The sequence below is a fragment of the Ictalurus punctatus genome, chromosome 2, assembly GCF_001660625.3.
Source record: "Ictalurus punctatus breed USDA103 chromosome 2, Coco_2.0, whole genome shotgun sequence".
NCBI lineage: Eukaryota > Metazoa > Chordata > Actinopteri > Siluriformes > Ictaluridae > Ictalurus > Ictalurus punctatus.
The window spans coordinates 27,000,937-27,026,779 of NC_030417.2; the positions used below are offsets into that span (position 1 = coordinate 27,000,937).

Sequence of the window (25,843 nt, forward strand, 5' to 3'; positions counted from 1 at the left end):
AATGTAAGGAGGTTTTATTACCAAAAAGGTATCAGAATGATGGTGCACTAGCAATTAAAACGGTAGGGTGACAAGACATGGACCTAAATATTGGAACTGATGTTCTGACAACTAATCCAAATTTAAAAATACAGACATTGAAAATCATCAGTATTGCAGCGCAGCTATTAGGCAACAATGCACCTTATTCAGAAAAATGTCTACAGGCCTGAATTTAGAAACCCAATGAAAAAGTCAGGAAACTAATATCATACACAGATATCAGTTGACTAACCAAATTAAGAATGCCTTTTTTTTTTTTTTTGCATTACAGTAATATGCATGTTATGACTTTACTACTATAATAATAATAATATAATTCCTGAAATAATTACTAAAAATTCAAAAGTTTTCCCTTTGAGAAACAAATATGTTTTTTTAAAATAAATATATCACAACAGTGTTGATCAATTTCATTATTCACTTTCATCATATTACCTTTAGTATTTATTGCAACCTCCCAGGCCCATTAATTGTGTGTAAACTGATAAGAAACGCATAATATACACAAACAATACTAATAATTCTAACTACATGAAAGAAAAGAAAGAACATAAATCCATTCATTGAATACACAACATATATTACACATTAAAAATCACAAATTAAAAAACTAAAATAAAAATAAAGAAAAATGATGAAGATACATTTCCTGTTATTTTCCTCATAAAAAAACAGACAAACAAACAAATAAACAAATAACTTCTGTTCTATTTTACATTCAGCATATGATAAAGCAAATACCAAACACAAAAAAATGAAAGCCTGCATATGTTTACATTCATTATGGATGACCACAAAAAAGATTACAGAAGACAACTTACCTAATTCTCTCATAATTACATCTGATCTGTCATACTACAATAAAAACTACCTATAGAAACTCTTACAATAACTCTTAAAATATCTGTTTATTTCATATATCGCATGTGATATTGCACCCTACTATATAAGGAATCACTTTATTAGTTAAAACATTAATTAGAATATTCATAAATCAGTCATATATCTCTATAAGAAATATATTATGTTATATCCAAAGTGTCCAAGGTCTATGTAAATACATTCTACAGTAGAAGAATCAATGGTAATCTTTTAAACAAAGCCCTCATGGATTAACATGTAAGCACATTTATATTCAAAACAACACCAGGTATTTCATTTGTGTAGAATTTCATTCACAGTTCTGTTCACATTCCACAGCTGATTCAGTACCATATTTACGTTTGTGTACATTAAAAGTCACGCTGTATAATGCTACTACAATCCTTTGTCTTAAGACATGTGTTCAGTTTTTTTTTTTTCCCCATTTAGTTTGAACATGTTCCAAAAACTCCATGTAGCCTATGTAGCTCAAAAATGTATGAAGTGAAGTCACTATAAGAGCTTATGTACTTATGTACAGCATATGTAGCTTATGTTTTTCCAGGTATGTCTGTATTTGTTAGTATGTTGAAACAAAGTCTTTTAGTGCATGTACAATGTGTATGAGTATGTGTGTACTTCATATAAATGTGTATACAGTATGTGCATATGTGTGCTTGTGTGTCCCGTCACCATGCAAGGGGAGACGCCATGCGAGGACTGCGTGGACTGCGTGGAGGATTCTCACTGGCCTGATTCTCCATTAGGGCTCTCTATAAAACAGAAAAGCATAAACACATCGCAGAGTGCATAATACATCAAACCTTGAGTTGGATGTGCTACAACAGCAGAAGACCACATCAGGCTCCACTCCTGTCGGACAAGAACAAGATTCTGAGGCTATCGTGGGCACAGACTCACCCAAACTGGAATGTTGAAGACTGGAACAAGACCAGGTGATTTTGTTTTGTAATCTTCAGCTGTCCAGTTTTGAAGTGCCTGTGCTCATAATGCCTCAGGCACGCTGTATCATGGCTGGGGTATGCGAAGAAAAGAATTTCACTGCGCATATGTATATGCGATCAATAAAGATTCATTATCATTATGATAGCCTCAGATTCCTGTTCTTGGCTGACAGAAGTGGAACCCAATGTGGTCATCTGCTATTGTAACCCATCAACCTCAAGATTTGATGTTTTGTGCATGCTGAGATACTTTTCTTCTCACCACATTTGTAAAGAGTGTGTATTTGAATTACTGCATCCTTCGTGGCAGCTCAAACCAATCTAGCCATTTTCCTCTGATCTTTCTTACCAACAAGGCATTTCCACCCAGTGAACTGTCGCTCACTCAATGTTTTTTTTTTTTTGTTTGTTTTTTTTTTGGGGGGGGGGGGGGGGGGGGTTGTGTAAACTCTAGAGACTGTTGTGTGTGAAAATCCCAGGAGATCAGAATTTTATGGAATTTGCAAACCAGCCCTTATAGCACCGATATCCCACAAAATTTGGACGTGGACAAAACTTCACTACGTATGAAAAATTCTGTACAGGCTAGCCAACTCACATCAAACTTTGAAGTGAATTCAGCAAAGATGCCAAAGAAAGCCTCGGTGGTGGTGACCTTGCCGTCCTCGCCGAAGAAGGAGGCCACCTTACAGAATTCCTCCATAGCTCTCTGCTGTAGAGACTCCAGAGACTGAACAGCAGGGTGGCTGTTCTCCAGGAAACCCTACACACACGACACAGTTAAGGCAATACACACCCATTTTTCTCTTCAACCTATACACTCTAGCACCCAATGACAAATATTCATCATATACAGAGGAACATTATGCATTTCTGACACTGCTAGGAAAACAATAGTCAACTATAATTCATGACCATTTTTTGTCATAATATACCAAATAAACAAAAATACATGGACAAATACAAAATCTACAGCATTTTCTACAGCTGCTTTTAGTGAATTTCCCCAAAGTCTCTGTTATGTTAGTTCAACAAAGGGTGGCTAATGCTGGCCTTACTGTAATGTACACATCTAACTTGAGTGAGTGGTGTGGATCTTTTGAAAATATACTCAACTCCATGAAAATGAGAAAAAAAGCAGGATGATACCAAATTTAAGAATAGCCTCAAATCTACAGTTAGACCATGTGATTTTCATGTGACAGATCACATGTTCATTACTGGCTTCATGAAGTTTGGCCATATTTCCATGCAATTCCAACTTTGAGAGTGTGTGTGTTATGGCCAATTCAAACCATCTGCATCAAGTCACACATTGTGTCAAGAGCATATTCCATTCCATTATTAAGAGCATTACAATCCATACTGGTGTGATTGTAACATAAGATTTTACGTCACTTTACATCTAGTATGTTGGATTCCCCTCTTCTTGTCAATTTGCTGATAAGTATTTGTTACCAAAACAGATTACAATCAAAGTGCACTGTTGTTCTTTCTCCTGCCAGTAGCTCATATGGAAATGTAAAAAACAGTCAGGTTCTGAGGTCAGGAAAAATGTGAGTTTCCAATTTCCCCATACACCCACACAGCATGACAGCTGCTGTATATATGACAGCCATTTGGATTCCCTTAAGTGTTCCTCTTACAGGGATTGGAAGGATACACTCATAACAACAGCAAAGCGGTCCTCAGCTGTGGCTGGCATCTTTTGGCAGGCTGAGCGGATGTCTTGGATGGTGGTGTACAGATCGTTCATATCTGAGGTGATGTTCCTCTGATTCACTACAGTTGAACAAAAAATGAGAAGAAAACAAGTCCCCTTAGGCGTCATTTTTGCATCATAAAGTCTAAATTTTCTACTTTCTTGCAACATCAGTATAAAGAGGGAGTTTTTATCCAAACAATTATGGTTCATAGGAATGATGTGGTTTGATTTAACTGGATTGTAGAATCTAGGTAGTACACTATAATGTCATTTCTGATTTCGCACGAGCAACATTGCACACAAGAGCAGGAGTGATTCAGCCATAGGTGCCAGTGCCAAAGGTTCGCTGATATTCAGTACAACTGCATAGTCCCTTGCCTCTGACTGTTACAAAGTTCTGACACTGGATACTCCTTCCAAAAATGTCAAAGAAATTCTCCTCACAGAAAAGTTAACCCTCTCAATAATTACATGTTTTTTAATCTGTTAATGTGGTGTGTCCACCCTGCAAGCCCCTGTGTAAGTTGCTATTATAGAAATAGTGTATTAGAAGGAGTGCATTAATATAAACCCTGTGATTTGCCACTGGCACTACTGCCAGACTTGTTATAGAAATTCAGTCAACACCTTCTGAAACATAATCAAGAATTCTCCTGCACTGTGGTATAATAATATTTAGGTATCAAATTAAAATTAAAAGTTTATATTTAATTTAAATTTGATACAACTAAAAAAACAAGGAAAACATGAATGTTTGCGAGACAGTGGGTCTCTAGATCTGCTAGAACTGTCAAACTCCTTAAATATATTTACAAATGTTTTGCAATATAGTTCTACAATATGTCAACATATAGTTCGGTACTACATTTTAAATTCAGGAATTACCCAATCTTCTTAAAGGTCTTGGAAACTAGACTACAATCATTTCTGAGATTTATTGCTTACCTTTGGCTGCCAGTGGTACAGTCGTGAGTTCTTTGGCAAAGTCCAGTACCTCAGGAAAATGTTGGCACAATGATTTAGCCAGGATATGCAGAAAAGTGGATTTTCCATCTACGGTTTTGGTGGTACCAAGCTACAAAAAAAGGGATATATCCACATGTGTTTGAGGTACAGGAAAAGACAACACAGTAAAACATCGAGCAGCAATATTGAGCTATTTCACTGTGAATTTCAGTTCTCAGACTGTGTCACTAAATCTTTAATACCAAAAACAAGCTTGTAACCCAAAGCTACCTAAAATCATTGTAAAGACCATCAAAAACTATACCCAGCTATGAAAGCCACTTACTTCAGTAAGGAAATTGATCTTAAAGCCAGTGGTCTTACTTCCCTTGGGCTGGCCATTGTTTAAGTAATTCCCCATTGCAAGGACAAACTGAAAAACGACAAAGAGAAAGACAATAGACTCAGAGTGACGAAAAAACACAGCAACACTGTATCACAGTATAAAACTATATGCCATGATAATGATTTCACAGTGATATCACAGTATAAAACTATAGGAAATGATAATGATTTCTGAGTTCTGATGTGGAGATTTGTCAACCAGCTTTCAACCAGAAACGTGAAAATTGTGGTTTGGAGAACTAATATTTTGCGGTTCTCACTAGTGTTGACTAAATGAAAAGATGTACCTCCAGAATCTTTGCTAGTTTTTTGCTGTTTTTAAGCTCCAGTGAGGCCTTGTAGATGCATTCGTATCCTGCTCTCATCTCCTCAGTTTTCTCCTGCAGCGAGCTTTTAAAATGCAGACTCTTCAGACGGGTCTTATACTCAGGCACAGACAGCATCTGGACATAAATGCACACAAACACATATGCATAACTTTATCACTACCCTAAAAATTGATACATGTATAACAGCTTTTCTCCCCAAAGAATAGCCAACTGAGGTTTTAGATTTATTTATTTGCATTATTACCTGTAAGACAAACTGATCTGGCTCACTGAGCTTGTTAGGGTTGTCAGCGTATTGCTCGTATCGTTTGACCTCGTCATCATCTGGCGCATACAATAACAACTGCTTGATGTGTGCTGCCTCCAGGCGATCGGTCACCATCGTCATTAGCACCTGACGCAGCTCACCTGGAGACAGCTTCAGATGGGCAATCAGGATGGCTATATGGAGCGTGGAACAGAGAGTTTGTCACAGCATGGCACAACAAAGACTAAGACAGAAATACAGAAATCTACACACTAGTACAAGGTAAAAGAAGCCTTACAAAGAACAGCAGACAGACCAGCAGAGCTTAACAGACCAGCAAAACATGATTGAGAACATGAAGTACAGTCTGACATAGGATATCTGACATGAAGACAATTTTAGCTTTTCCTTTTCTACTCACATGCATTGTAGGCTTTCTTATGGGAAAGAATCTCAATTAGATCTTTCTTTTTGAATGTCTCAGGCTGAGGTGCAGGTTCTGGAATAGAGACTGACACAAAATCAAAGAATGAGAGTGTATTCTCCATGTGAAATAAAGGTGGATGGAGAGAGACAGATGGGTGGACGGTTGTTGAATGCATAGATGCATTGGTAGACTGACACACAGTTAGATGAGTGGTGTGCCCAAAAGTTGAAAACATAAACATTACTTCTAAATGGAAAATAGATCCAAATATCAATTGGTTACTCTTAAAATGATGTATGAAAAAAGACAACAACAAAAAAATATCTGAAACACTCTAATTTCTGACTTAATAATAAGAAAATAAAATCGGGATAAAAAACATCTCACCAAGATGTAACTGATCCATAGTTACATAAACCATAAGTTTTCAAAGTGGCATAAAGATGTACTATGTAGCTAATGTGTCTTCCATTGAGGGCATTGTGCTGCGTTTGACTCACCTTGTGGGAAGTGGTAATTTGCCAGTTGGAATTATGTAATTTCCAATCCCAGCACATTCACCAAGGGAAGTGGAAAAAAAAATCTGGACACCTGATCTTTTGTTAGCAACAAGATAGCCAGCTATCTGTGATAAGTGATGCCATATTTTCCTCCTCAAACAGTGAACTGTATGGTCAATGGTTTACATTTATCAAGAGAATATGTCTGTATGTTGATTCATCTAAAGCGAATACCTGCATTATATACAGCATAACTCATTTAAAGTTAAAAAGTGCTACTTTATTTACTTCTAATGCTGTGCGCAGGCATGTTGTGTTGATTTCACAGGGAAAGAAAACATATGCTGCATTTGCGGTGAAGTTGCAACTAAGATGCACCGATACTAAATTTCTCAACCGATAGCCGATTATTCATCGTGATATCGGCCGCTACCGATACTGATAGTTTGGTGTTTCTGCCTTTTATACCTTCTTTTAAATTAATAATAATAAATTCCACAACTCTGAAAGAATATTCTCTCCATTTCAACAAGTTGTTTCACAGTAACTGGTCTCATAAACAGAAAACACATTACTCTAATTAACATTAATTCATTAACTCAATTCTAAAGATTAAAGTAAGATTTCTTAACTTGTTGAATGTTATTAATTCATATTAACAGAATTAATTGACTGAATTCTAAAAAACATCCTGTTAGGCTTCACATTCACTCACAACAAATAAAAGCATTTCTACTTCATCACTGACATCAAACTGGTAATACATAATATAAACTTTTTTATCTATTCCATCCATCCATACATCTTCTATACCGCTTATCCTTTTCAGGGTCACGGGGAACCTGGAGCCTATCCCAGGAAGCATGGGGCACAAGGTGGGATACACCCTGGACAGGGTGCCAATCCATCGCAGGGCACAATCACATACACATTCACACACCCATTCATACACTACGGACACTTTAGACATGCCAATCAACCTACCATGCATGTCTTTGGACTTGGGGAGGAAACCGGAGTACCCGGAGGAAACCCCCGCAGCACGGGGAGAACATGCAAACTCTGCACACACAGGGCCACGGTGGTGTGAGGCAAACTTGCTAATGGTTATATTATAATGTTATATAATAACATTAACTGGATATGAATACACTACTCTACAAATATATTTTTTTGTGCAATATATACTTTTTTATTAACTCATCTTCATTTAAATCTTTCAACGGTGTACTGGCACTGTATTTCAGCGCGACCAGTGTGGCAAAAAAAAAAATGGACTCGACGCCGAAACTCCTGCTTCACTGCTGCAGCGTCCGGTGTAAAATTTTAGCAGTGAAGAGATTACAAACTGCAGTTTTGTCGTCATTCCACACAAGAGACATCTTCTTTACACACAGCACTAAATTGATGTGTTTTCCCGCCCTCTGTTGATTGACAGGTTATAATCGGCCCCAGTCATCGGATGTTTTTAAACTATCGGCCGATGGCGTGAAAAATTGCATTTATCGGCCGATACCGATTATTGGCTGATACACTGGTGCATCTCTAGTTGCAACTTGTAATTCCCTGCCAACAACCAGTAAAAGCCACCAAAAATGCCCCCTCAGCATGCAATTTCTGCTTGTCATCTTGGGGCAGTCTTCTCAATTACCAGTTCCTTCCCATTTTTGGAGTGATGTCAAATCAACATGGCCACTCACACTGTGAACAGTGCAATTTGAGGGTGTTTTCTTTGGGTTTTATTGGTTGGAGGTTGGTAATTACAAGTAGTCTAAAGCAGCAATAGCACACACACACACACACAGACACACACTTTACTCACTCAGATTCTTCTGTGTACCAAAATGCAATTCCAAGTCCAAATATTTCACCATGTCACTGAGCTTGTCATAATCAGAGTCTTCTCCCAACTGCAGTAAAGAAAACACACCTCTGCTAACACATTCAAGCCCATAGTGGAGTTTAGTTCTAACTGGTCTAAATTCATTTAATCATGGTAGACTTCATTATAGGTTTTTTGCCAGTGTTATGCATGTTACATGAATACAGGTGTCTCAAAAAAAGTTCACTATTTCCAAAAAAGTGCCCATTTGATGTTACTCAATGCAGAACATAGAATATTGGTAATGTCAATTGGGTAGGCTGGGTACCAATTCATTAAGACTGAAGCTTCAGACATAATAAGAACTGATTCAACAACTTACCTGTCCCCAGATCGTTCCTTCAGAGTTCTCAACTTGTTCCCAGCGTAGCCTCTTCACATTCATGTGACTGGAGTCTGATTTTTGTGGTGAAGCACGGGGTAGAGGAGGGGGCACACAAGGAGGGGGCAAAGGTGGAGGTGGAGGAGGCTCCATGGTAGATGCCTCTTGGTGGTGGGTCTGAGGCTGGGGCTGGGGCTGAGGTTGAGACTGTGATTGAGCTTCGTGGTGATGCTGATGTCGTTGGTGCTGAATGGGATGAGGACTCTGTCTGGCTTGGGTTGAAGGGTGGACTGGATGAGATTGATGTTGGTGTTGCTGTGGCTGCTGCTGTTGCTGCTGCTGCTGCTGTGTTTGCTGTTGTGATATTGGCTGATGTTGAGGCAGGGGCTGGAAGGTGGAAAGGATCTGGGACTGGTGAGGTTGGTGGGGCTGGTGGATGACATGGTACTGAGGAGCAGAGGGCACAAGCTGGGTCTGATGGATGTGCTCAATCTGATGAACATGATGAGGTTGGTGGGTAAGTGAAGAAGGTTGGGTTTGTGGATAGACTTGATGGATCTGGTGGATTTGGTGTTGACTGGGATAAGCCGACTGAGGTTGGGGAGTCTGTTGAGTCTGGCGAATAGACTGGGAGTTTGTTTGAGACACATGGGCCTGATGCATTTCAGCTCTCCTTTCAGCTCTCTCTGACCTTTCCATCCATTCCAGTCTTTCTAAACGTTCCATCCGTTCTAAACGTTCCATCAGTTCTAAGTGTTCAATCCTCTCCAATCTATCCAGCCTATCCATGGAGCTGGATAGCTGAGCTTGATGGCTTTGATGATGACTAAGGGGAGTCTGACGACCAGGATGCATTGGTTGAGGCTGGTAAACCTCATAAATATGTCTATCAGACAGTTCCATTCTGTCAATGTTGTCAAGCCTGTCCATGGAGCTTGAGAGTTGAGTCTGATGGGTATTAGGAGTCTGGTGGTTTTGATGCATTTGATGACTCTGTTGAGCCTGATGAAGTTGATGGCTGTGCTGAGCCTCGTGACTCTGATGAATTTGATAAACCTGTTGATCTTGTTGACTTTGTTGAGTTTGGTGATGCATTTGGTACATCATATGACTATGGATGGCAGATGGAGATAGGTCTGGAGAAGGCAATGGGGGCAGGGACTGGTGCATCTGCTGTAGGGGGTGTTGGGAGTGTACAGTTGTCGACTGGACTGGTAGAGACTGGGCTTCCTGGAGAACCTGGTGGGCCATCAATTCCTCCCGAGTAGGAAGCACCTTGTTAATAGACTGTCGCTTTGGAGGAGGATTGGCCCTAGGAGGAGGTGGAGGTGGAGGTCCTGGGTGACGGCGGAAAGTTAATTGTCGGGCTCCTTGATCAGAGGTGAAGTTGGTAGGAGGTGGTGGATCATTAAATTGAACAGGAGGTGGGGGAGGTGGGGTGAGAGGTGGAGGTGGAATGTGCTCAGAGCTGGATGAATAGGTGAGAGAACTTGCATCCTCACTGCTACTATGCATCTCACTGGCACTGCTGAGCTCAGGAGGGATATAAGGGCCTTCATCTTCCTCCTCATCTTCATCCTCTATTTCCTCATCCTCCTCATCTTGGAGGGTCATCTGGACCACATCCTGGGGTTACCATTAAACACATTGGCACACAGCTTTAAGTTTCTTCCACTATCCACTATGTACTTTGCACAGTAAAACTACCCATGTTAAATGAACTCCTACATGGCTTAACTGAATCTAAATTAACTGTGCTGGTGTAGATTTAACCATTCAATAATATAACAGCAATAACAACCATAGCAACCATAATGTAAAACAATAACTGACTGAGTGCTATACATCCCTCAGATCATCACATACCTCCTCATAGTCATTTTCTGGAGACAAAAAGTCATCAACAGATAGCTGCTGACCCAACTGCTCCGTGAGGGCCTCCATAAACAGGTCTGTGTCAGCACTGCGGGGGGGACGGGAAAACGTGTAGCGCTTCTTCCGGATAGGAGGACTGGGTAAGTAGTCTGGGGGGCTTGGTGGATAGTCAGGTGGGGACGGTGGTGATAATGACGGGCTGTCCAGGCTAATGTAGGGGTTGGACTCTGCACTCCCCTGGGATGGAAGCTCATGGGGATAGGACGGGCCCTGGGGACTGGGCAAGGACTCAGTCCATATAGGTTGGGGAGGTGGGGGAGGAGGAGGGGGAGGCTGGATTGATGTTGCCTTACGACTGCCTGTGAAATGATGGAAATTCGAATCATTTTTGAAGCATTCATCCATTGCTTCAACTAATAATAATTCTGGTTGTCTAGAACGCCAATGGGTTTCTTGGGCTGAATTTTGTGTACCTGAACTAGCCCGTACAGAAGGAGAGGAAGATTTAGCTCTGACAGACTGGCTAGATGAGTGAGGGTAGATGTCAATCACTGTTTCAGGGGCAGGAGGAGGACGGCTCTTCAGGGATTTAGACCTCTTGCCTACATGCACATTCTCCAGCTCAGCATATACAGCAGATAGCTATAGAACGAGAAGGAGTTTCAGATAAATTCAAATGCAACTGAATTATAATCAATGCAAAATATTAGAAAGCTACACAACACTAGACATTCAAAAAGGGTCATGTCTAATATCTATTCTACACCCATGTTAGTTTTTATTTTGAAAGTGGGTAATAACCCACTGGATAATTTTTCATTTATTAAAGTTAAAACAACTACAGTCGTCTATTTCTTTGCTCACATTAGTGAGGTTGTTGGGTGTCTCTGGTAGAGAGGTCCCATCTCCAGACTGTCTTTCACCAGGAGCCAGTCTCATAGAAGCCAACTCAACAGGCTCAGTGCGGATCCCTGATAAAGACCAGCAATATTCAAACGTATATAACCTGACATTTTCAAAAAGACAAGTTCACTGAAATTCAAATACTAAGATATACGTAAGTTATACTATCAGTAATAACTAATACTTTTAAGTTATATGAACAACATGGTGAAAATAAATAAAATATAAACAGTTTGAAAAAGGGAGGAAAATGAACAAGAAGATAGCATTTACACTGTTTGATTTAGTAGAATGGGTACATATTATGAGAGCTTAGTATTTTACCCATTCCCAGGTGAGTGCCAATGACCAGGTCATCTGAACTACGGCCTCTCACACTGCTCCGGTAGGTGGTGCCTGTCACCTTCATAGAGCTACTACGACGGTGGGGTTCTGGAGCTGGTGGCTCTGGCTCTGCCACAGGCACTTATTTATAACACACAAAACACAAACATTACAAACAATGCATACTGTATATGATTACGAATACTCCCATGTACATATACACTACTCACATGTGACTTTATAACCAAGGAACCGTGAGATCTTGCTTTGACAATGTTCTTGCTCCTCGTAGGTCAGCAGCTGGTAGATAAACTGCCAGATCACCTGCTTAGCTGGAGTATCCAGGATTGGAAACACATCCACGATCAGAGTATCCACGTTCCTACAAAGCAAAAGCAAAAAAAAAGCTCATATATTCAAGTACAGAGTCACAAAGAATGATACTTAGAGGCAATAACAACCCCTTTTTTGATATTACCACACTCATAGTTTGTGAACTCAAAGACATCTAAGGTCATTTGAGGCCATTGTAGAAACAATATTTATTTTAATCTAATTGCAAATAGTGGACTCCAGCTTCCCCCAAAAATCTAGAAACCCAAACCAGATCGGTTAACTTCTGGAACTCAACAGGAACACAGGATGTCTCCTTTTACAATTGCGTACCAACAGGCTATTGCATGGAGAACTGAGAAGCACTCCACTCACCTGTGCTGGAAGAAGGCCTCGAGGGATTTGCAGATGGTGTATCTCTCTTGCAAGGTGAGTAGGTGCTCCAGCTGCTGACTGAAAGTGCGGCCCTGCACGCGGATGCTGGGTGGCAGAATTTCGGCCACCCACTGTAGGGAGCTAAGCACAGGAGAACGTGAGCGTGGAGATGCCTCCATAGTCTCAGGCTCGGCCAGCATGAAGGCTGGAGGGCCATCCTCTACCACTAGAGAAGGCATAGCTCCACTGCCTTGCAGCATTGCCACCACTTTCTCATGGGCGCAGTTCCTAAAACAACATATATGTTTGCTGAATTATTTCCCAAATTTTATACCTCCTTCATCCTCCAGTAATAATTCTGCCTGTGCTTAGCAGTAGTTAGTCAAAAGTTTTAACATTAGACAGAGAAGGGTGTAATTCCTAAAACTCCAGTTTAGAATCATAACATGGACATGGGTCAACATACATTACATGACAAGTAATAAAAACTTTTACATGCATGGTTGCCTGAAGAAATTGTCTTGTAATACAACCTCTGGCAAAAATTATGGAATCATAACACTGAGAGGATGCTCACTCTGATTTTTTATTTTGTAGCAAATAAACAAATCACAGATATGACACAAAACAATTTTTGTCTAATAGCTGAACATTCTGGCTTGGTGAAAAAAACTAATTAATTTAAACTGCTTTAATTAATGGCATTTTTTTCCAGATCATGCAGAGGAAATAATTATGGAATCACTCAATGTTGAGGATAAAAAATATTTCATCACCACTAAACTGATTTTCTATTGATGGAACAAGAAAAGTGTCCAAAATTTCAGTGTACACCTGTGCATTGACTGTTGAGGTCTCCTCTGGTCTTTTACCTGACGTGCAACCCCATATCATAAGTAAGTGGGGAAATCTGATCGTTTTTTTCGCGTGGTCATCTTTATATGTTTCATTAGAACAGCACCGGACAAAAATTGCAGCATCATCTTCTTGGCCAGTGCAGATTCGGGATTCATCACTGAATATCATTTTCATCCATTCATCCACACTCCATGATTGCTTCTATTTAGCCCACTGTCACAATGCTTTCATCTGTTTAGGTGTTAGTGCTGGTTTTCATTTGGCTTTTCTATACATAAATCCATTTCATTCAGATGATTTCCTACAGTTCTGTCACAAACATTGACTCCTGTTTCTGCCCTTTTTGTTTTTCCATTTGCTTTGTTGTACATTTTCTCTTTCAAGGCATATTGTTTTCTATCCTGATGCTTTGATGTCTTCCTTGGTCAACATTTGTGTTTTCCTATTATAACCTTCCCATTTTGTTTATACTTGCACCAAATTTTAAACACAGCTGACTGGGAACAACCAACATCTTTTGCCATTCTCCGTGTTGGATTTCCTTCTTGAAGGAGTTTTATAATCCTTTACATTGTTTCACTTGACAACTCTTTTGTTGGGCCCATGTTTCCTTTCAAAAAGTTTAAGGTTAAGGTCTGTAAGGACTCTCTTTTAACTGCAGACTAATTTGCACTTTTAGAGTTGAGCTATATAGGTTTTAGAAATGCAAATTACAAGGTGATTCCATATTTTTTTCGAGATCAAAAACAGGAAAATTAATTAAAAAGGCCACTAATTAAAATTATTTCATTGAACTTGATTCAGGTATGTCTCAAGAAGTCAGATTGTTCAGCTATTTAACAAAAATCGTTTTGCGTCATATCTATGATTTGTTTATTTTCTACAAAGTATAAAAGCTGGGTGAACAGCCTCTAAGTGTGGTGCTTCCATAATTTTTGCCAGGGGTTATAATAAAGACAGTATAATTACAATGATCAAATACCTCATGTCAAGGCCATTGAGAAAGAGGATGCGATCTCCAGGTTTGAGGCCTGCTTTCTCGGCTGGACTACCTGAAAATCAGACAGATGCATGATCACATACAGATGTCAATTTAATTCATTTCAATTCACTTTTAATTGTATAGCACTTTTAACTGCATGTATTGTCAAAAAAGGACATTTCCAGATATCTGGATATAGATTTATTCACGCACTGAGCATGGGCATTAAGGCTCAATACAAACTAAGATGAGGTTTAATGAACACCCAGCTCTTCCCACAGACTACAATTTATTGTACTAAAAACCTGGGCCCAACATGATTTTTATTCTGTATGCTGAAAGGAAAATACTGAATTTCTATGATTGATGAAGGGAAAAGTATGGAACCATAATGATATGGCACCAAGTGAAAGCAGGAAGTGAAGTCGAAAAACAGTGATGAACACACAATTCGGCCACCTGTGCTCCACTGACTCAACAGTGGCTGACTTCTTCAGAATTTGTTCTGTGTTCACATACAACAGACACACATGCACCAAGATTACGGCCACCAGGAATGGTTAATAGACTGAATTGTAAAACTGTGCCTGCATTCTCACACAAAAACGGGCACATACATATGCATACAGGTGTCATTTAAGAGTATGATTCCACTATGTTTCACATGTCATCGTTTGGCTGCTGGTGCATTTGCTAACAAAAAAAACAGACTGTAACATTAACATGCCACATCACAGTGCAACTGAGTAATTGTTTTGCAAGTTGCCAATTATCTGATTAGTACCAAATATCAAACTGCACGCTTTCTTGTAGCAATCCACTGGAAAATAGTTTTAGAAAATATTAACGGTATAACCATTAAATAAAAATCATATAACGCATTACAGCAAGAATTTATAGGAGTTAAACATCCAAATAATTAATTTTATTGACTTTAAAAACACTAAAATGGTCTAGCAATATCTCTCAACTTTTACCTCATAAAAATGTCAGTATCTATGGCTATAAATGAATATGAAAATTGAAAAAGGCATCCATTTCCTTTTGCATATCCAAACAGCTGGCAGGTGAGTTAAATGCTAATACAGTAGCTCACATTTCTCACCGAACATTAGACACAAGCAAGACTTCAGTGCCAGTGTTTCAAGTTCTGTTGTTTTATTCTTAGCAGTTTTTTAAACAGCAGCTAAACTGGTCAAAATATATCACAACAACCAGGGTTTTGTTTATCACTGACATTAGCTAGTTAGTGAGTTAGTTAGCTAGGTTACAGCTTCCACGTCATCCTCTAATACCTTTAATATTCCTTCAAGCCATGAAGCCTATTTGGCCACATGATTTAAGAAAAGAGCTTAGCAAGTCTCTGATTTAAAAGTATAAATGTAAATAACAAATTTGACCCACATTCCAATCTGTATAATCTGGATCAATTGGAGTGTAGTGGGAATTCAATAGCTTTGATGACACTGAGCAGAGGATCTGATATTGTGTTAGTGCAACCCATATGAATATTTAATATCATACTCAATCCCCCAACACAGAAAAGTAGTTCAACAATGACCACTGCATAATTTAGCGTTTTTATATCTTATATGTTTTCATTACCTGACAAACTCAGTTGGGGGGAGAAACATGCCAACTTACAATTAACCAATTCCTTCATTATCCCCCTACATCATGCTAGCGTGTCACACAAAAAAGTCAACCATGCTATAGCTCTGAGTCTCCAGAAGTGCTTCAAAATGTTTTGTAACTTGTATGGAGGAAATCGAGCACACTGGCAATAATTAAACTGTGGATGGGAATGGACCGTGGAAAAATAGAAAAATACATATAAATGAACACGAAAACAAATCAAATACTGGTTTATCTACAAGAGGTTTGTACCTGGAATAACCGAGTCAATCCAAACGGGAGCATGGCCACGTAGGGTAAAACCAAAACTCTGGTTCCCCTTGTATACCCGCACTGTCCTATAAAAACAGACAGGAAAAGACAAATCTCAGGTAACAACCTCAAAGTGCTTTTAAAATAATGCTTTTCATTATCAGTAATCAAAATAATCAAATATTTGCATGACATAATTCTCTCATTCATTTAGAGAGACCCTTACAAATGTACATACACACACAGTTCCCCCTATATAATCTCCCCCTGCGTTTCCATAGTAACTCCCTAGGCTACCACTAGAAATACTAAATAATGCTTCTGTTAAAAAAAAATATTATGATAATAACAACAACAATAACAACAACAACAATATTAATAATAATAACTGTTCCTGTTCTTCTTCTTATTGAATCTTTTAAGTTATTATTATTGTTATTATTATTATTGTTGTTTTTATCATTGTTATTATTATTATTATTATTATTATTATTATTATTATTATTATTATTATTGTTGTTGTTGTTGTTGTTGTTGTTGTTAAATCAATTAATTAATGAAAAAAAATTTTTGTCATATGCAGTGACCAATGGTAGCTTTGTAGTATAACTACAACTTAGCAGATTTAACATACTGTTTGAATTTGGCATGTGAAAAACATCCTGCTGTTTCCATAAACAAGAACAAATCTTGACTCTGGTATTTGCATTCTGTGCCTGTTCATATGAAAATATACAAATATACTCAACATTTCAGATTCAAATCAATGTGCTTAATATGTATACTTCCAGTGAATAATACCTCACTATAAAAGCAGAAGAGAGAATGACCAGTGAACACTTTACAGAGTTTTACCAGACTCTTTTTTTGGTCAATAAATACACAAAGCTTTGATGATAGCAATAAAAAATATACTTGAAAGCAGTGATTGAGGGTGTAAGCCCCCTGAGTGATGTGTTTTATAATTCATGAACTACAAAGGTTCCTGTGACCTTTGTCACAGTGAGCTTGACCATGGAAATAAAAGTCTTTAATGAAATAAAAGCCTAAAAATGTTGGCGGGAACATAGAAAAACAGACATGATAAAGATCCACCTAAGGAACCAGTGAACAGGTTGAAGAGAAGTTTAAAAATGTAGAGAGTAAAGTGAAGACAGATCAAAGCTTCCCTGAAGGCCATCGTGACATTCCAACTGTGAAATTTCTGTGCTACACTGATAGTAGATGTGATCCTATGAACAGTTACAGGGAAATCTGAAATACCTGTCTCTTTCTTTCCTTGATCTGCAAATTTGTGGCATCATTTCACTTAAAATGTATTAAACATCTTTTCTACAATTTTTCAGAGCCACCACTGATATGTGTATTTTGTGTCATATGTGCACAACTTTACAACACTGCCAGGAGAAAACCAACCATTAACTTGCCGTCCTCCATCTCTAATGAAGGCTTGGCAAAGCAAATAGTTCTGCCTGTTACTATCTGATGCACCCTAATAAACCAGAAATGAAAATTTACTTCAGATTGATGCAACCAAAAATGAAGGCTTTCATCAAAAGGATTTTAAAGGATTATTTAAATATGCACAAGATTTATTGAGCATGTACGAGTGTTAATGTGAGAGCTTTTGGTACTTCGCAATTCTCTGTACGAACATCTGAAATAGTCGAAGCTGAAAGTACAAATCAAAGTTTATTATAGAAGAAGAAGGCTCCATCTTAAAAAGTCCATATTGTATTTTATAAAGTTTGGTAGTTAATGTTTTCTAATGTTAGTTAAAGTTAACAGTTACGCTAACAAAAAAAAAACTCAGTTCACCAAAAGGTAAATTTATAATTTGGTTTACTGCTTCACATTTTTATATTATTATATTCTGAACTTATGCATAGCATACTGATCATATATTGATCCGAAGACTTCTAGTTGGCATAAACTGACATTTGAACTCATTTTGGCACTGAAGTCCCAGTGACAAAGAAGTGAGAAAATGGATTTTTTTTACAGTGAAATCCCTGTCAAACAAGTGTTTGTGCACAGCCCTACATTTATAGCAAAACTGATAATAAGGCATCATATCCATACCACCGTAACAACCAAACCTAAGTCATTCTGCCAACCACACATTATTAAACTAGATTTATAAGCACAAAGTAACATGTCCTTTGCAATGCCCTTTGTTTAATTGTCAAAATTACTTTCTTATGAAAACATACAAAGGATAATATTATTAAAATATGCAACACACACAGACACTCTCATAGACATTCATAGATAATCATAGACACACACACTGTCAAACATGAATAATTGACCTGCGGTTGGCAATGGCGCCGGAGTGCCCAGCGATGAGTGAAGTTGTTTTGCGAAGGCCACGAGAGGGGGGGATGATGCCATCCTCATGGGCAGTGCGTGGCACTGAGCTGGCCCGTGTGGACACTAGCAGCCGCTCAGGGTGATCCTCGCTGCGGCTGCGGCGCAATCCGCTCTGCCTGTGCTCACTAAAACTTCGGCCCCTCAGGCGGCTGATCAGGCTCTGGGAGACCACTTCATCAAAACGCTGCCGGTGCTTCTTGGGGATGAAGATCCTGATGAACATGACAGAGAAGAAGTCGAGACAGGAATAAGTGCACAGAACAAGAATGACAGGGTCCCCAGAAGTCTCTCCACCACAGTCAAAATCTCTGAAGTCAGAGGGGTGCAGAGCCATTTCAGCTGAACGAGAGAGAGAGAGAGAGAGAGAGAGAGAGAGAGAGAGAGAGAGAGACACAGAGAGAGAGAGACAGAGAGAGAGAGAGAGAATATGTGGAGGCAGGACAAATGTTCACACATACCTCCTGAGTGGAGGAGGAGGTGAGCGAGAGTGCAGCAGAGAAAATCTGCTATAATTTTACAGCATAATGAAGTGATAAATCTTTCCCTCCAGCATTCAGGTAGAGAACTTGGTGATGTTTATTAAATGCACTAAAACTGACACATTTGTCACTGTTGACAAGGAGGAGATACAAATAGCCCCATTCATCCAACATCGACACTGATTGCAGTGTGTGGGAGTAAAAACTGAGAGGTGCAGCATTACTCGAAATAACGTATAGATGAGAGTGAGATTTTTAGTATATCTTCTCATTTATCAACCTTAACATACAGCATCTCACCTACCTAATTACTAATTAAGTCTAATTAAGTCACTGAAAGAAAAGAGGTTGTGGGACCTTTAAAAATGTACAATTTAATCACAAAACCTACAGGAACAAACACCACCACAATGGGTTTACAGTGAGGGAAAGAAGTATTTGATCCCCTGCTGATTTTGTACGTTTGCCCACTGACAAAGAAATGATCAGTCTATAATTTTAATGGTAGGTTTATTTGAACAGTGAGAGACAGAACAACAACAAGAAATTCCAGAAAAACGCATGTCAAAAATGTTATAAATTGATTTGCATTTTAATGAGGGAAATAAGTATTTGACCCTCTCTCAATCAGAAAGATTTCTGGCTCCCAAGTGTCTTTTATACAGGTAACGAGTTGAGATTAGGAGCACACTCTTAAAGGGAGTGCTCCTAATCTCAGCTTGTTACCTGTATAAAAGACACCTGTCCACAGAAGCAATCAATCAATCAGATTCCAAACACTCCACCATGGCCAAGACCAAAGAGCTCTCCAAGGATGTCAGGGACAAGATTGTAGACCTACACAAGTCTGCAATGGGCTACAAGACCGTTGCCAAGCAGCTTGGTGAGAAGGTGACAACAGTTGGTGCGATTATTCGCAAATGGAAGAAACACAAAAGAACTGTCAATCTCCCTCGGCCTGGGGCTCCATGCAAGATCTCACCTCGTGGAGTTGCAATGATCATGAGAACAGTGAGGAATCAGCCCAGAACTACATGGGAGGATCTCGTCAATGATCTCAAGGCAGCTGGAACCATAGTCACCAAGAAAACAATTGGTAACACACTACGCCGTGAAGGACTGAAATCCTGCAGCGCCCGCAAGGTCCCCCTGCTCAAGAAAGCACATATACATGCCCGTCTGAAGTTTGCCAATGAACATCTGAATATTCAGAGGACAACTGGGTGAAAGTGTTGTGGTCAGATGAGACCAAAATGGAGCTCTTTGGCATCAACTCAGGAGAAGGAATGCTGCCTATGACCCCAAGAACACCATCCCTACCGTTAAACATGGAGGTGGAAACATTATGCTTTGGGGGTGTTTTATTGCTAAGGGGACAGGACAACTTCACCGCATCAAAGGGACGATGGACGGGGCCATGTACCGTCAAATCTTGGGTGAGAACCTCCTTCCATCAGTCAGGGCATTGAAAATGGGTCGTGGATGGGTATTCCAGCATGACAATGACCCAAAACACATGGCCAAGGCAACAAAGGAGTGGCTCAAGAAGAAGCACATTAAGGTCCTGGAGTGGCCTAGCCAGTCTCCAGACCTTAATCCCATAGAAAATCTGTGGAGGGAGCTGAAGGTTCGAGTTGCCAAACGTCAGCCTCGAAACCTTAATGACTTGGAGAAGATCTGCAAAGAGGAGTGGGACAAAATCCCTCCTGAGATGTGTGCAAACCTGGTGGCCAACTACAAGAAACGTCTGACCTCTGTGATTGCTAACAAGGGTTTTGCCACCAAGTACTAAGTCATGTTTTGCAGAGGGGTCAAATATATTTTCCCCTCATTAAAATGCAAATCAATTTATAACATTTTTGACATGTGTTTTTCTGGATTTTCTTGTTGTTATTCTGTCTCTCACTGTTCAAATAAATCTACCATTAAAATTATAGACTGATCATTTCTTTGTCAGTGGGCAAACGTACAAAATCAGCAGGGGATCAAATACTTTTTTCCCTCACTGTAACTATGTCCTTCCTGTTCGCCCATATGTGTTGTGGGCTGCGAAAACCCCTTTATTTGGTGAAATAAACTTATAATCTACAGACTTTCCTGACTGAAAATCTGTTTCTCTTACATGTATTGTATCTCAATAATAAGTAAATTTCTACCATTTTAAAATACCTTCAAAATTGAAAGAGGTGAAAATTGCATTTAAAGATTCCATTTGAGGGACGGCTGGTAATGTTGCTGCCTCACAGCTCCAGGGTTGTGATGGACTGCCAACCCATCCAGGATGTTTTCCCACCTATGGGTTAGGCTCTGGATAAAGTGGTTACTGAAAGTGAGTGATTGATTCCATTCAACTGTAGTGCAGGTGCACCTCAGACATTTTGACAGCCGGTAACAGCTAGCTTCATTATTGTAGACTACAGTAATTCACGCTCTGTCTTCCACTTTGTCTATGTGCCAAATACACCCAAATTTACAAACACATACCCTGTAATTGTGCGTGGATTTGCAAAAGGAAACAGACAAAAGTGAAGGACAATGATATAGGAAACACTTTTAAAAACAGCTTCAAACCTGATTTGCATTTAATGATTTCTATACTGAGCTACTGGATAAGGGAAATTGGATACAAGCTACAGGAAGCTAGGTAATTACCTAAATTCACCTATGTCAGGATAGCTTCAGGCAGCCAATTAGCGAGCTATACCCATACACCAAGTCCATGGGTGACAATAATGTATTCTTAATTAACACATTCAGAATGGCCCTCACATCATTAAAGAAAGAAACAAACTGGGCTTCTTGTTCAAAGCAATTCTACATTGTAAGAATAAACTGTATCTGCTCTCATTCTCCCTCATAAAACTCCCTCAGGAGTGTCTCCATTTATCCCTCTCTACCTCCATCTCATATATAGAGCAAAGAGTGGATGTCTACATAATCACTGAGCTGAGAAATAGCACAAGCTGATTAAAGTGTAGGGTGGTTCTTGCCATTCCTCAAGATTAAAATGCTATGAGGATGCAGAAGACAAAATTGAGCTTCATTGGAAGAAAATTCTGGACATTCTGGGAGATCAGAACTGTCACAAAGTGCATTTTGCAGGGTTTCGCAGTGAGAATAGACTAGTATTGATTTGTACAAGATAAAATAAGTAAAATCAAGTAAGATAAACATCATTAAAGGAGGAAGTTAGTCATCAGTAGTTAATAGTTAGACCAAAAATGGAATGGAGATTATTATATACCTTAGACGTGTTGTTGACCTTTTTAAAGACAGTTTGAGGCCAAACATTTACATACACCTAGGCTAAAGATTAATGATTTCAGGTTTTCACAACTACACTCATTTCATCATACATTTCTTTTGGCATTTGTTCACAGCAGAGGTCAATTTCCTTGTTTAAGACAACAAAGTGAAAGTAGTGCAATGGCCATCTCAAAGCCCTGACTTGAATCCCATAGAAAATTTGTGGACTGAACTGAAAAATTGTCTGAACAAGGAGGCCCACAAACCTGACTGAGTTACACCAGTTCTGTTAGGAGGAATGGGAAAACAAATCCTGGCAAAGTATTGTGAGAAGCTTGTGGAAGGCTACCCCAAGATTTTGATTCAAGTTAAGCAATTAACTTGCATTTTTTTCACTTCTCTGTTATATGTCAATCAGCATTTTCTGGTTCAAGAGAGAGAGAGAGAGAGAGAGAGAGAGAGAGAGAGAGAAAGAGAAACTAGTGAGAGAGTGACTGTTTATAGTGTAAGTCTTAACAGAACTATCTCATGGACTCATTGCACAACATCAAATTAAATTATAAATGGAACGATGTGTAGTTAAAGCTGCAGTCGCTAACTTTTTTTTTGTTTAAAAATGAACAAAAATCAATTATTGAGCAAGTACATAAAATATCTGTGCTTAAAACTGTCTCCTTACATTACCACAACAGTAAGCTTAAAATAATGATTTGTAATTTGAGCTGTCGGTTCGGAATTTGTGGCAAATGTCAATTTCACACCATTTGCTTGGCCTTTGACGTCACAACGTCTTTTACGTGGTTACATCATGTCAGTAAACCGAAAGAAGAACAGCCGGCTACTATATTGTGTGTGGGTGCTGAGGATGTTGGAGTGTTTGTAGCTTGTCCTTACAAGAGTTACTTAGAATTTTAGTCTACATGGCTGCTTTAGTCTGGATCGTTCTAAATGGCAATCATCGCTGACATCTGGAGAATCAGTTGTTGTTAAAACCAAGAAGCCCTGAACTGTGGAGAACCTGCAATCAAAAAGGGAAAGCGACAGAGCCTGAACCAAAACAAGAATAAATATTATTTGTCTTTTAAGAGGTTGTGACAACTCCATGATCTGAAGGGGCTGAAGACTGATGTTTTTTTCTCCTGCTGAACAAGTAAGACATTGCAGTGGCTCAGTAGGTAGCCAGCTAACATTAGCACACTTGCTTGCTCAATTCAGCTAGGTATCAAGTTCCTAAGTTGTATGTTTGTTTTTGTTGCTATGGTCAGTGTGGTAAATTGCACTTATTTTCTGCTAGCTATGAGAGGGAACAACTCACCTCTACTCCAAAAAAACTGCATCAGCCATCACCTCCGTTGTCAAGTATTGGAGCTAATACACAACCCATACAAATACCTCAAACCCATCAGAACCCCCGGGGGAAAAAATAATAATAAAAACTCTGCAAGTAAATTGCAGTTTTATGTTTCAAACAGAGATGGTGATAGGGAGGCAAAAGTTCAGTACAGCAGCTTTTAAATAAAAAATTGCAATTTTTGGCAAATTGATGTGCTATAAGAGGACTATTTTGGAACATGATGTTATTAGAAAATAATCAACTCCGGGGGTGATAACAGTTACTGTCATTGATAATATTCCTATAACAGCACAATCTGTTGTGTTTATTCCTTACTTATTCACTACAGCTTTCTATACTTACAATGCAAGAAGTCAAATACATTGAGCTTGAAATTTAAAAAATTATTTTAAAGTACTTGGGCAGATGGCAGATACATTTTAACAACCTAAAATAAAACGTTTGTCATCACAGACAGGCCAAAATATCTTCAACTTGTGTAACCTGAAAAGCAATTTTTCAATTATTAAGCATGTTCACCCCTTTCCAGTGGCTGTGCATCCCAGCAGGCCAGTGTGTACAACAGGATATCAAACAGTTTAACACGGAGTCCCGCTGAGATCCACTGAGCACAAGTTAGATAGCAAATGGTCCAGCTGGTTGTCTCCATGGCAACAGAGTGCTGGATTCAGGGAAATGGGAGTTAGGGTTTGTGTTTGTGAATTGCTGCAGTTCTGGTGGCCTGTTATTTATGCACTACCAGGAAACATGGCAAAATTCTAGGAAAAGCACCGAAACTCACTGCCACCTAGAGGAAGAAAAATTATAAACCACCTAGCGTATATGCAACTATAAATATCTGGCACACTGATGCTTTTAAAAATAAACTGCAAATCAGTCTAAACAAATCAGTTTATTTTATTACTACAGCAGCAAGTTTGATATGTATTATAGTCAAATCAAACAGATAAGGTTACTGTCTCAAGCTATCATCTGAATTATTTTAAATTTGAATTGTTTTAGTACACATTACGCAGCGCCTATGTTTGCAAACAAAATAGCTGATTATGAAAGAATTGAAAGCATTAGGGTAGGAATAGTGGGCGCATGTGTTTCTGTCTGTGTTTGGCTTTAACATATCTGTATTCAGAATTTAGTCCCATCCATCTACCAATGATTTCCACTCTTCTTTCCACACTTCATGCATTCCAGTAGCCATTTGCTTGGCCTTCTTCCAAAGAGCTATGAGCCCTCATCCTAAGTAGAGTTAGAGCAGCATATCTGGGCCAGAACATGGCACCTGTGCTTATGCTGGAATGGACAACCTTGTGCCACAACGCCATGTGACACATTCCAGGATCTGAGACAGTAAAAATAGGTGTGAAGTCTACTTTTTGTGCATTTGATATATTGTCAATAAGTCAATGTATAAGTGGAAAAAATGTAGGCATGCTTTTTAGGTCTGCTTATTAACACATACTGGTACAACCCCACTAAGGCCAAATTCAGAATATCTATTAAACAAAAAAAATCTATTAATCAAAAAGCATGTCTTAATATTGCATTCATACTTAAAACTTTCCAAGTTGCTCTTGAGCTGAGATGAGCCCAGATTATTCTTGTTTAACTTTCATTTATACTGGAATGCCCTCAATTAGAAGGAGGTCACAGGAAGACTAAATTTAACCAAGAAGTGGGGTTTGCAGATCAAGGACACACTACTAAAAGGAGTGAATGACAACTGAGATGAGCAACTTATTAAGGAAAAATCTCAATCGTGGCTACCATACAATGGCTACCATACAATGCTGACTTATTCCCATCTAAAACCTATTATCTAGCCTTAATTACTGGCAGGTAAACATATCATTGCCATAGTCACTACAGTTATGATCTCTGCACCGTGAAATCAAATCACAGAAGAGAAAACACAATGCATCCAGTTACTATAAGAGATAGCGGTAGAAAAAGTATAATGCGTATAGAATAAAAATAAGAACAGACATACTGTATAATGTCAAGTTGTTGTGCTTACTGTATGCGTGCACTCTATGCCCAAAGAACTTTAGCATGTATCATTAACAACAACTGCAAATGAAAAAAAGATTAAAGTGCACTGAACACTTATTTCAACAGATTCGTCTTACCGAAAGTGTTTGGAGAAACTCCTGTCCCTCCCCATGCTTCTCAGCTCATCACTCAGCACCAACCCTGAAAATTAATACTGTAGGTTCCCATAAATCAT

The 25,843-nt window shown here is 38.9% G+C and overlaps 1 protein-coding gene across 1 annotated transcript in view; it reads right to left on the reverse strand.

The window, feature by feature from the left end:
* Position 1: 1 nt before the first annotated feature.
* The window catches only part of grid2ipa (glutamate receptor, ionotropic, delta 2 (Grid2) interacting protein, a), a 37,763-nt gene continuing 11,921 nt past the window's right edge, over positions 2–25,843 (reverse strand). The window contains exons 6-24 of the mRNA XM_047149940.2: positions 18,480–18,752; positions 16,168–16,253; positions 14,281–14,350; positions 12,441–12,728; positions 11,963–12,114; positions 11,733–11,873; positions 11,370–11,476; positions 10,979–11,147; positions 10,497–10,864; positions 8,631–10,256; positions 8,249–8,336; positions 5,921–6,010; positions 5,497–5,693; positions 5,211–5,366; positions 4,865–4,951; positions 4,519–4,648; positions 3,532–3,650; positions 2,467–2,631; positions 2–1,676 (exon numbers count right to left, since the gene is read on the reverse strand). Of these exons, the coding sequence (XP_047005896.1) occupies positions 1,593–1,676; positions 2,467–2,631; positions 3,532–3,650; positions 4,519–4,648; positions 4,865–4,951; positions 5,211–5,366; positions 5,497–5,693; positions 5,921–6,010; positions 8,249–8,336; positions 8,631–10,256; positions 10,497–10,864; positions 10,979–11,147; positions 11,370–11,476; positions 11,733–11,873; positions 11,963–12,114; positions 12,441–12,728; positions 14,281–14,350; positions 16,168–16,253; positions 18,480–18,752 (4,396 nt within the window). The 3' untranslated portion in view covers positions 2–1,592. The remainder of the gene's footprint in view (positions 1,677–2,466; positions 2,632–3,531; positions 3,651–4,518; positions 4,649–4,864; positions 4,952–5,210; positions 5,367–5,496; positions 5,694–5,920; positions 6,011–8,248; positions 8,337–8,630; positions 10,257–10,496; positions 10,865–10,978; positions 11,148–11,369; positions 11,477–11,732; positions 11,874–11,962; positions 12,115–12,440; positions 12,729–14,280; positions 14,351–16,167; positions 16,254–18,479; positions 18,753–25,843) is intronic.